This window comes from Galeopterus variegatus, unplaced genomic scaffold, assembly GCF_000696425.1.
Source record: "Galeopterus variegatus unplaced genomic scaffold, G_variegatus-3.0.2 Scaffold4246, whole genome shotgun sequence".
NCBI classification, from domain to species: domain Eukaryota; kingdom Metazoa; phylum Chordata; class Mammalia; order Dermoptera; family Cynocephalidae; genus Galeopterus; species Galeopterus variegatus.
Window position 1 is genome coordinate 90,518 of NW_007730357.1, and position 12,238 is coordinate 102,755.

The 12,238-nt window shown below is 48.6% G+C and overlaps 1 protein-coding gene across 1 annotated transcript in view; it reads right to left on the reverse strand.

Moving 5' to 3' along the window:
• A3GALT2 (alpha 1,3-galactosyltransferase 2) overlaps positions 1-11,810 on the reverse strand; it is a 13,318-nt gene extending 1,508 nt beyond the window's left edge. Inside the window, exons 1-4 of the mRNA XM_008587086.1 lie at positions 11,788-11,810; positions 2,566-2,649; positions 2,273-2,359; positions 1,823-1,960 (exon numbers count right to left, since the gene is read on the reverse strand). Of these exons, the coding sequence (XP_008585308.1) occupies positions 1,823-1,960; positions 2,273-2,359; positions 2,566-2,649; positions 11,788-11,810 (332 nt within the window). The remainder of the gene's footprint in view (positions 1-1,822; positions 1,961-2,272; positions 2,360-2,565; positions 2,650-11,787) is intronic.
• Positions 11,811-12,238: the final 428 nt, after the last annotated feature.

The window sequence follows — 12,238 nt, forward strand, 5'->3', positions numbered from 1 at the left end:
ACCGCACTCAGCCAGTGAGTGCACCAGCCATCCCTATATAGGATCCGAACCTACGGCCTCGGCGCTCCCGCGCCACTGTGCTCCCAGTGCCGCACTCTCCTGAGTGAGCCACAGGGTCGGCCTAATATGTTGTTGTTTTAAGTCACTGAGTTTGTAGTCTTTCCTTACACAGGTAACCGGAAAGCTTGGAATACTGTATGATATATATATAAACAGACCTTGGGATCTTAGGGTTTTAAAATAGTTGTAATAATGCCTAATGTTTTGAACATGTATCTTGTGGCAGACACTGTTCCAAGTCAAAGTGCATTATCTCATTTAAAGAGTTTTAGTGACTTGGGCAAGTGTACACAATTGATAAGTGGTAGAGCCAGGGTTTGAAACTACCTTGGCATTGGAGCTTGCACCTTTGCTTACATTTGCTGACTTCCTGATGGAACTATGGGAAACTGGAATCAAAGACCTAGGAAAGTTCAGCATCCCAGGGTGTTGCACTCACTGCATCTTGGATCTCAGGACTTCAGGATCACAGAATTTCTGCTCCTTGAGATTCTGACCCCTGGGTCTGCTACAGGAACACCCTACTGAGCATCTATAATGGAAGTGGGGGCACTGAGGCCCTGGGAAAGTCCAAGGCCCTCAGTGGCCCAGCAGTTCTGCCTGCCTGGTCCATGAGTCATCCCTTGGTCCTCTTTGCCCTCTTGCCTTTCAGTGGCCCTCCTGGCTTTCTCTCCCTTCTAGAGTGTGGGGGACAGAGTTGGAAGAGCCTTAAAGAGTTGTCTGAGGTATGACAGAATTTCTTCTCTAGCCTTTCCAATATTTCTTCCTGGATCGGAAGCTCTCACTACCTTCCCCAAATAGCCTATTTCATTATTAGAAATGCTTCCTTTAAGTGCCCTGAACTCTGCCTCTCTGTATCTTAAGGTTGTAGGATCTGATTTCCACTCTTAGCTAGGAGTCCCCTTTGCATCATTTCTGGCAGGTGGACATCCAGCTTGGACACCTCCTCCCATCCGTAATGGGGAGGTCAGTGCCCCTGACATTTCATCTCCACACCTGGAGGCCCATCCATTGCCCAGGCCTCTAGTTCCTTGATTGATGTCCTCTCCTGTAGTCATTCTGTTCTCCACCCTCCTCGGTCACCTGCCCCCATGGCTACTCCCTTGATTCGGTCATCGTCAGTGTCTGTCCCACCTTCAAAATTACAACCTTATCCACCCCACTCTGTGAGGACTCTATTCTTCCAGCTCATTTGCTCTGATTACCACCCCTCCCCTTGCAACAGTCCTATCTCATTGAGTCCACTAATCTGGTGACCCTGCCACTTTCTCAGTATTTGTCACCTCCCTCCTCTCTTCACTTACTTCTTTACCCAGCTCAGATGCACTTTCTTGCAAAACCACTCAGCTCCTCAGCCCCTTTCCCTCAGCCAGATTTGCTTGGCAAAACCTCACTGCCATCCCACCCCCACCCTGTGTGCCTGCACCTGAGCCGCTGACCTCCAAAGGGCACTTTGCAGCCAGATCATTCTTTCGGTGCCACCAGATGGACCTGCCCCAGCTGCTAGGCAGGTTCCTTCTAGACATAGTTCTGAGCCCCTGGCTGCCTGTGTTGGGTGGGATCTATGGTGTGGGTGTCCAGGGAGGAGAAGGGTGGTTTTGCACTCATCCTGGGAGTCTAGGTCATGCTGCCTTCGTCTCTATCTTCACTTTGGGATTCCATGGCACAAGGGAACAGGGTAGGGTGCCCCACCTCTTTCATCGCATGCACACCCCTTCTGCTCCCTACCTGAACAGCACCACTCCCCCGCCCCAGGCCTTACCTGCCTACAGCAAAGACAGTCAGTCCAATGGTGAGGTTCTGCTTTCCAGCTTCTTGCTGGGCCATATCTGGGTTGAAGGTGCCATCCCAAATAATGGGGGCCCCCCAGGAGGTACAGGTCAGGACTTCAGGCCGGGCCCTGGCCAGGGCAGGGATGGGGAGACAGCTCCATTCATCCACCTACTTGCTGCTTGCTCACTGCCACCTCCCCAGGTCTGGGCCCTAGGGACCCACAAGTGTATCTGATTCTGTCTCTGCTCCTAGAAGCCTCTAACTCAGAACCAACACAGACAGAGGACTGGGAGATGTGTGGCCCCATGGGGCTGCTAGGGTTGGTAGGTGGAGCCGCTAACCCTGCTGGGGTGGGGGATGTGAGGAGGGCAGGGACATGGGGCAGAGTTCTGTAGGGTTTATGAGTGCTCTCAGCATGGAAGGGATGGTAGCTCCTTACCAGGGAAGCAGGACACCCGTGAAGTTGTCTCTCAGGGGCATTGTGGCCGAAGAGCAGACGCCCATAGGGATGAGGACTTCCAGGTGCCTGTGGGGTGGGGGCAGCAGTGAGGTGCATGTCAGCCTGCTCGGGAGCCCTCTTGCTTTACTCCTTACAAGGAGGGAGAACCCACAGGGACACTTGTCCAGGCTGAGCTAGCCACCACCCACCATCCCTCGAGGAGGTACTTGGAAAGATCCTCTTTAACCCTGACCCTGGGGTTCCACCTCAAGTGCTGGAGAAGGGGCTTGTACCTGACTATAGGGATCCCATACAGGAGCAGGTACAAGAGGCCAAGTGCAAGAAGGATCAGCTGCCAGAAGGTTCTCTTCCAGGCCCTGGGGGGGAGGGGCATCAGTAATGCATTTATATACACACGTATACCTACACACTTATATGAAAATTTATTTGTGTAATTTTAATATTGTTGTTGTTTTGGATATGAATGTTCCATTCACATGGTACAGACATTCAAAGGGATCGAAGAGTGTATACAGTAAAAGTCTCTATTTGCAGCCACGCAGTGTTACATGTTTCTTGTGTGTCCTTCCAGAGAGTCTTTTCATATACAGGCAAATATTAATATGGTAGCAAATACTCTCCCTTTCATTCCCCCCCAACACACATGATAGCACAGTGGACATGCTATTCTGCACCTTGCATTTTCTTTTTTTTTTAAAAGATGACCGGTAAGGGGATCTTAACCCTTGACTTGGTGTTGTCAGCACCACGCTCACCCAGTGAGCGAACCGGCCATCCCTATATGGGATCCGAACCCATGGCCTTGGTGTTATCAGCACCGCACTCTACCGAGTGAGCCAAGGGATCGAAGAGTGTATACAGTAAAAGTCTCTATTTGCAGCCACGCAGTGTTACATGTTTCTTGTGTGTCCTTCCAGAGAGTCTTTTCATATACAGGCAAATATTAATATGGTAGCAAATACTCTCCCTTTCATTCCCCCCCAACACACATGATAGCACAGTGGACATGCTATTCTGCACCTTGCATTTTCTTTTTTTTTTAAAAGATGACCGGTAAGGGGATCTTAACCCTTGACTTGGTGTTGTCAGCACCACGCTCACCCAGTGAGCGAACCGGCCATCCCTATATGGGATCCGAACCCGGGGCCTTGGTGTTATCAGCACCGCACTCTCCCGAGTGAGCCACCGGGCCGGCCCTGCACCTTGCATTTTCACTGACCATTATCTCTCTGAGATTATTCCATTTCAGTATTTAAGAACTTCCTCACCCTTTTGTCCAGCTGCCTACTATGCAATTGGTTGGAGATAGCATAACTTACCTAACCAGGCCCCTGCTGATGAGCATTTAGGTGTCTAATTCTTTGCTATCCCCAGCAGTGCTTTGGGGCATGAACTTGGGGAGGGCTGGGGGATGATAGCATTAGGGGTTGGGGTGCTTAGCCTGGGTGGGATGACCTTGGACAGGAAGAGAAGCTGGGAAAGGATGCAGGGGAGCTTGAGGCTTGGTGGCTGGGAGTTAAGAGCTAAGACTTAGAGATAAGTTGCTGGGCTGTCTGTGGTCAGAGAACACATGTCTGTGACAGCTTCTGTCACCAGGTGGGGCAAGTTCCTCCAGCAGAGTTCAATAGCCCCATTTCTGATGCAGAGGAAGTGGGCTTTGGGATTTGTCCAGGATAGCTGTTTCTTGGAAGGGCCCCAAATGTTGAGAATCATTATAAGCTCCTCCTGAGGAGCTCATCCTATTCTCCCCTCTGCTGCTGTGTGCTCATGCCTCTAGAGAGACTGAAACCATATGGCGAGGAGCACAGACACTGGGGCCAGATCCCCAGGTTTGACTTCCAGCTCCACTACTTATTAGGTGTCTGACCTTGGGCAAAGAAGATCTGGCCCTCTGTATGTCAGTCTTCTCATCTATAAAATGGGGATAATAAGAATACCTGCCTCAGAGGGCTGTTGTGGACATTGAGTTAACACAAGCTAAGTGCTTAGAACATGGCCTCACTCACTAAACTTTAGCTACTGATATGATGATTATCCTTCTTCCTGAACAGACCCTCATCATGCCCTGGGCAACTTCCCAGCTCCACTCCCTGCCCTACAAATCCTTCCAAAGTCTGGTTCCCCGTGGTCTCTTTTAAGAAGCCTGACTGGATCAGACCCTCCTGCCTCTGCCTTTTCTGCTCCCGCACTTAACTGTTCCTCAGCAAGTGTATCTATTAAATAGCTCTGAGAAACACTTTGCAGTTGTTTGTGTGTGAATATATCTACCTGGGCACCATTTCAGCACAGAGCACCTCCTTCTGTTCAGCTGGCCAAGCCAGAAACCTGGGTGCACCCTGACTCCTCTCTGGCATCTGCTGTCGGTCCGCAGGTTGGGTTGGCTTGGCCTCCTTGATCTCTGCCCCATGGTCCCCACGGTGCTCCTGGCCCGCTCATCCATCACCAGGACTGCTGCAGCAGCTCCCTTCCTACTTCCAGTGACTCCCTACACAGCCCCCAGAGTCATCTCGTAAAAAATCAACCTGCCTCAAGTTTCCATGTCACACGAACAAGTAAATTCTTTTTTTTTTGGCCTTTTTTGTGACCGTGCTCAGCCAGTGAGCGCACCAGCCATCCCTATATAGGATCCAAACCCATGGCGGGAGCGCCGCTGCGCTCCCAGCACCGCACTCTCCCGAGTGAGCCACGGGGTTGGCCCCGAACAAGTAAATTCTAAAAGAAGAAATGCAAACATATGGAAAAATGTTCACCCTCACCAGTAATCAAAGACATACAAATTAGAGCAAGGTGGTATGTTTTGCCTATAAAATGAGCACTTTAAAAAAAAGACATAATGAAAATAGCCATGCTGCAAGAATACACCGAGATAGGCACTCTTGTGCTTGCTGGTATGAGTGTAAATTGCCACACTCTCTTGAAAGCTATTTAGCTATGGGAATGGAAGGCTTTCAGTATTTATCCCCTTTGATTCAATAACCCCAGCTTCTGGGAACCTGTTCAAAGGAGATAATCCTCAGTATGGAAAAAGTCTGTACATCAAGATGGTGACTGGTTTCTGTTCAGTCATGCATTCAGCATATGTTTATTGGGCACAAGCTCAGCATCAAGCACTGTGCTAGATCAAGGATTTAGATGTGAATGAGACACAGACCCTGTCAGGGTGTGGAGTCAGGAAGATGGGGTGGGGTGGGATCAGGGGAGGGGAGTGAGGGAATGGGTCACATAACAGACTGGAAACAGATGAAGGGAACACAGCACAGTGAATACTGTGATTAGGATAAATACAAGATGTTATGAGGGCAAATTAGAGGGTGGCACCTAAGCCTTGGCAGATGAGGAGGAAGTCAGGAGGCTTCCTGGAGGAGGTGACCTCTAAGTTAGGACCTGAAGAGTTAGAAGTTATCCAGGCAGAGAAGGCAGTAGAGGCGGAAGGGAGGTCCGAGGTCCATGAAAAGAAAACAACACTGTGCCAAAGTGAGGAGGTGAGTGAAAGCCTGGAATACAAATGGAACTGCAAGTTGTTCCACAGCGGTGGAGTGTGGAATGCAGATGGGGAGTGGTGAGAGATCAGGCTGAGAGGTCACCCAGGGCCCGCATTCCAGGCTTAGGGTTTTGCATTTCATCTTGAAGGCCAAGTATTTCCTCCAGGGAGTGACACAGTCAGATTTTTATTTGGAAAAAAAAAAAATACTCCAACTGAACTGTTGAGCCTGGATATAGTTGGGTGGGAAGGAGGGAGTAGCTGGAGGCAGGAAGACGAGTGAGGGGCCAGGTGCCAGCCTGTGGGAGCTACTGGGGGCATGAACCAGAGCGTAGGCAGCTGTCTGGGGAGGAGTAAGAGGTGAAGGACTGTCAAGAGGTGGAATGGGCAGGACTTGACCTTGATTAGAGGGACAGGGCTGGGAGACTGGAAAAGAAGATGCTTGATTGGTTGGAGGTAGGGGCTGGAGCCCACAAGGCAGGCAGGCTCAGGAGAGAGTTTTGGGATTCTCCCGGAGGGAAGGATGTCATGGGAGAGAGGGAGAGAGCACAGAGGGAGAGGAGGCTGGGCCTGGGCCAGGTGGCAATGGGAGGGAGACTGAGCGGGTAGTTAAGTGGGAGGTGCAGGGGTTAAGGCAGAGGCCGGGGGTGGTGGCGGCGGGAGTGGACTCTATCCAGAAGTTTCCAGAAGTAAGGAGAAAAGAGACAGATGGCAACTGGAGCGGGTCAAGGGGTGGGATTGATGGAGGTGTTTGTTTCTTTTACATAAGGGAGACTTGAGCTTGGTTGAATGCTGCTTGGAAAGTGTCTGTGGAGAAGATGTTTGAAGTCACAGGAAAGGACTTTATCTGAGCCACTCAGATATAACTGAAAAAGGCTTTAGTGTCCAGCTGAAGGACTGATGAAATAAACCTTGTTATGAAGACTCTGCAATCACAAGGAAAAATGCTTATGCAGGAAGGTTAAAGGAAAAAAGCAAGACCTGAAATTGATACGCACTATGATTACAATTTAGCAATAATAAAAACATGCACCAGAAAATGACTAAGAGGAAAAACTCAAGAGTTTGTGCAATAAGATTATAGTAGGATTTTTTCCTTTTGTTTTTTCTCCCCAATTGTCTGTAACATAATTATATTGCCTTTGCTAGTGAAGGAAAAATACAGTTAGCAATTTGCAAAAAAACCCAAGTTGTGTTAGGCTTCCTGCAGACTGCAGGATAAAGCCCACTTCTCTTAGCCATGTCCAAGAAGCCTTCAGAATCTTGCTCCTCCACTGTACTATCGTCAGAGCTTACACACCCTGACGCAGGTTTCCTGCCTCTAGGAATGGAGGCTGCACATTGAGCAGTCTAAGAATGTTCTTGCAGCATTGTTTGAAAAAGCAAATGGATGTACACAATTTCAGTGTTCATCAGTAGGGAATTGGATGAATGCATTATGCACATTGATACAACATAGCTGTTATAAAAAGGATGAGGTAGATATATATGTACTCCCTGAAAAAGATCCTAATGTATTAAGGGGGAAAAGGGAATAACAAGTAATATGTAGAGGCAGATTTCACTTCTGTGAGGGAAGCTCCTATACCTGTGTATCCATGTGTTTACAATCACGTGTATTGATGTTGTTTTATAATGCGTAGGAAAAGATCTTAGAACAGCATCGTCCAATAGAAATATGATGTGAGCCACATATGTAATTAAAAATATTCTAGTGGCCACATTTAAAAAGTAAAAAGAAACAGGTATAAACTCATTTTAACAATATTTTTATTTAACCCAGCATATCCAAAATGTTATTTCAACATGGAATCAATATAAAAATTATTGAGATATTTCCCATTCTTGTTTTATACTAAGTCTAAATACTAAATCAAATGTGTATATTAGACTTACAGTACATTTCAACTGGAACTAGCCACATTTCGAGTGCTCAGTAGCCACATTTGGCTATCATATTGGACAGTGTGGATTTTGAGGGAGACACACCAGACAGCTAGTGATAGGCTGAGATTGGAGGAGGAGGGGACTCCAACGTTTTGCTCAATACACTTGTACAATGTTTGACTTTATGTAATGAGCATTTATTATTTCATTGTCTATATAACTTTTTTTTTTTTTAAAGATGACTGGTAAGGGGATCTTAACCCTTGACTTGGTGTTGTCAGCACCACACTCTCCCAAGTGAGCTAACCAGCCATCCCTATATAGGGATCTGAACCCATGCCCCTGGTGTTATCAGCACCTCACTCTCCCAAGTGAGCCACAGGCCAGCCCTTTTAATTTTTATTCTAATATATAGCACCTTATATTCATAATTGTCTTTATTTCTTGGATCAGCCTCATGAAAAAGGAGTATGGTTTCTCTTTTACAGTTGAGGTGCTGAGAGGCCCAGAGATGGAGGGAATTGCTCCAAATCACAGCTAGGAAGTGCCAGACCCCCCCCCCCCTTTGAATCCTCAAGTCTTATGTTCTTCCATTACACTGGGAAGAGGTTTTTACATTTTTAAAGGGTTGAAGAAAGGAGAAAGAGGAGGCAAAGAATATGAAACAGAGACCTTATGTGACCTGCAAACCTAAAATATTTCCTATACCTTTTACAGAAAAAGTTTGCCAACCTTTGCATTACACCATTTTTTTTTTTTTTAACTTCTCATTTTCTCTGCCTGGGAAGTGGGGCTTTTAATTTTTTTTTTAACAAATGCAGAAAGATATATGTTAAAGTCACATAGGGTGTAGATTGGGAGAAGAAGCCAGGATGGGAGGGACACTAAAGGGACTGTGTTGGTTAAACAGACCCCATTTCTTGAGAGACCACCAGCTCCTGGAGAAAAGACTGGGTGAAGAAGCTTAACAGGGATCTGAACCTGTGGCCTTGGTGTCATCAGCACCACATGCTCCCAAGTGAGCCACGGGCAATAGGGATCTGAACCTGTGGCCTTGGTGTCATCAGCACCACATGCTCCCAAGTGAGCCAACCGGCCATCCCTTAACAGGGATCTGAACCTGTGGCCTTGGTGTCATCAGCACCACATGCTCCCAAGTGAGCCACGGGCCAGCCCTATATAACTTTTTTAGGTACATTTGTATAACTTTACCTATCTATATAACTTTTTATCATGCCATACTCCCAACTTCCTCTTATGTTCTGGTCACCTCCATCTGACTTCACTTCCTGGAGCCTCTCATGGGACAGATCTGGGCATCAAGGTTACAGTGACAGAGGGCACCTGCAGGCATTGGTGGCCACCTGACCTCTCTATTTGAGTGTTTCACCAGAACCTCAAAGTTATATGGTCACAAAGGAGCTCTTGGTTTTCCTGGGAAACCTGCTCCCCACGTTTGTCTTCTCCATCTTGGTGAATGACATCACATTGACCTCTGTACCCCATTTCTCAAGCTGGATGTCCAGGAGTCCTCTTTGGTCCCTCCTCTCTCTCATTCTCCACATTCAGTCCACCAGCAAACTGTGGGGCTCTTGCCATCACTTCCTCTCATGCTGCTCCTGGCCATTGTGCCTCCCACCTGGATAACCTTCCTAGCCCCTCACCAACCTCCCAGCTTCTACTCTTGCTCACTACAATTCATTCTCCACAACGAGTTTTCAAAAGCATACATGAGAATATGCCTCTCCCCTCTTCAAGGTCTTCCAGTGACTTCTCACTGCTCTTAAAATAAAATCTACATCCCTGGTCTAACAAGTTCTGTGGCTTCCGCCCCTGCTGACCTCTCCTATGTCACCCTGCCCAGGCTTACAGCTCACTTTTGCATGGTTTGTCATTCTTGACATTCAGATCTCAGTTACAGTTCTCTGGGGATCCTCTTTCACTACTTGGCTTCTCTCTACCAGTGACTCCAGCCCAGCCCTCTTGCTGAGCACTGGCCTCAGGTATCATTTGTTCCCTGGACAGCTGTGTCCACCTGGGCATCCCACTGACACCACAAACTCAGTGCTTCTCAAGCTGCAGTTTGCATTTCCCCTGATCTCTTCATCCTTCTGTGTTCTCAGTGACTGGCCCCAGTGACCCAAGTGGGACCCTTTCTCCCCCCACCCCCTGACAGCACTCAGTCACCAAATTCTATGCTTCTACCTCTGTCCTGGTGCCCAAAGCTCCCTGCTGTCCACCCCCACTGTTCTATTCATGTGTCATTGGATTCCAGTAACAATCTTCGAACCTGCCTCCTAGTCTCCAGCATTCACCCTGCACCATGATTTTTCCTAAGTTTGCCACGACTTTGTGTCCTCCCCACCTTCATATGTTTGCCAGATTGCTCCTTTCCATCTTATCAACAAGCTCCAAATAATTCCTTAAGACTCGGCTTCCTCCTTTGTGAAGCCTTCCTCTACCCCATCTCCAATGCCCCTCCCCCAACAAGCTCCTCTGTACCTTTTCCTTTAGCACTTTCCAAACTGTACCAGGCGATTGTCTGCCCCACTAGGCTGTGAGTTTCTCTTCTTTATTAGACTTTATAGTCTTTGTGCCAAATTTCAGAACCTGACTCATAATTTGTGGTATTAATAATTATTTGTTTAGTGAATGAGTGAAGCTATGAATGGGTTCTTTTGTCTTCATTCTCTTTCCCAAACTGTTATGCCTTCACTTAAAACTCCATTTTCTTCAGGATTAAGCCTGGACTCTTTATTAATAGCCCCAGACACTTACTGAGCTGGACACCCTGCTAAGTGTTTTTTATGCCTGTCTTATTGAGGTGTGACCACAACCCCTTGAAGATGCTGAGATTATCTCTACTTTATAAAAGAGTAAATTGAGGCTCAGAAAAGTGAAATCACTTGCTCAGGGTCACAAGGCTGCTGAAAGTTAAGTGGTGGGGCTGAGCTTTGAACTTAGGGGTGTCTGACTTCCAAGCCAGAACTTCTAGCATGGCATTTGGGCTCTTTATGACCTGGCCCCAGCTCAGCCCAGAGGCTTCTCTTATCAAGGGTCCCCAGCTGTTATTTTTCCCCATATGCTTGGCTCCTCCCAAGTCACCTCATGTTTCCAGGCAGCATCTCTCCTGCAAGAAGCCAACCCCCCTCTCCACTCTGTCTTCATCTCTTCTCTGAGTTCCTGGAGAGCTGGCTGCAGCTGGGCTTTTTCCAGCCCCTGGAAGCCTGGTCAAAACTGGTGCTGGCAACTCGCAAGAATGCCTCAGGAGGTGCACTATGGGGGATACTTGCCATGCTGAAGGGGCAGGGAAAGGTTGGAGCAGGCCTTTCTCTGCCCTTAGTGGCTGTCCCTACTCTCTATCAGTCCCCTCCCAACCAGGGTAGGGTGAGCTGATACTTATCTTGGGCACTGGGCCAGGGCAGCCAAGCTGAGCTGGCCTTGAGTGGCCCAGGTGAGCTCAAACAGTCAGGTCTGGGAGGGTGCTGAGACAAAGGCCTGGGGTGGGGACCCACCAGCTCCTCCTGCCTCCTCCCATGCCCTAGCCTGGGATCCCTTAGGCAACAGAGACTCCTGCCTGAACCACTCCTCCACATTCCTTGGTCAGATATTTTTAGGAGGACCCGGTCCACCCCACCTCCACCTACAGATGGTCTCTCAAGCCCCACGCTGTGCTCTGCTCCCCACTCTCCTTGCTTTCAAGAAAGGCTAAAGATCAGTTAGTTGCTAGTTCTTAAGAAGGAACATTTACAGTGCTGGACAATCAGCCCCAGCAAGGATAGGGATAGCTCTCAGTTACATGGGGAACTTACCCTCCGAGCCTTTGCTTTCTGGCTCACCAAGGGGGTTCAGAGTTCAGAGAAGCAAGAGGAGTCCAACTTTTCACTGGCTACGAGACCTGCAGTCTTCCTCCACCCCACCGTCCCCACGCATGGACTGTCTCTCTACTCACTGTGCAATGTCCCCTCTTGGAGTCACCTTTTCCCAGGACCTATGGCTTAGCTGGTACTCAGTGGGCTAGCTTTGGTGCTTCCCATTTGGACTGTTTTGGGGGAAGACTGGACCCTTCTTAGGTCAGTTGTCCCCATGCCTTCTTCCTCCCCACACCGGCAGCATCTGCACTCACCTGAGTCCCTCCTTGACAACCATATTTAGAAGCTGGTAGGACAGCATGCAGCGAACTCATTCAGCTCAGAGCCAGGGAAGAAATGACCTTTTCTTCCTGGAGGCTGACAAAGCAGCTTCCTGCCCCTCTGACTCAGGAACCACACCCACAGAAGCAGTCAGAGATGGTTTGACCCACGAAGAAACTGCTTGGGGTGGAGCCTACTGGAGGAAGTTGGTCCCAGGGTTGGGTGGGGGCTGGCAACCATTTTGGGGCCAATCACCTTGAAGAGGGATTTGAGCAGTCAGCCTCTGGTTTGCCTGAGGCTATTTTGTACAGACTCCTCTTCCCTCCCCAGGGGGTCCTGGAGCCACTCCTTCAGTGTCTTTCTGCTCTAGGGAATGGCTGGGCATTGGGGTATGGTGTTTGCCACCCTGGGCAATCCCTGTTGTGCAGAGTCCCAGCCACATCT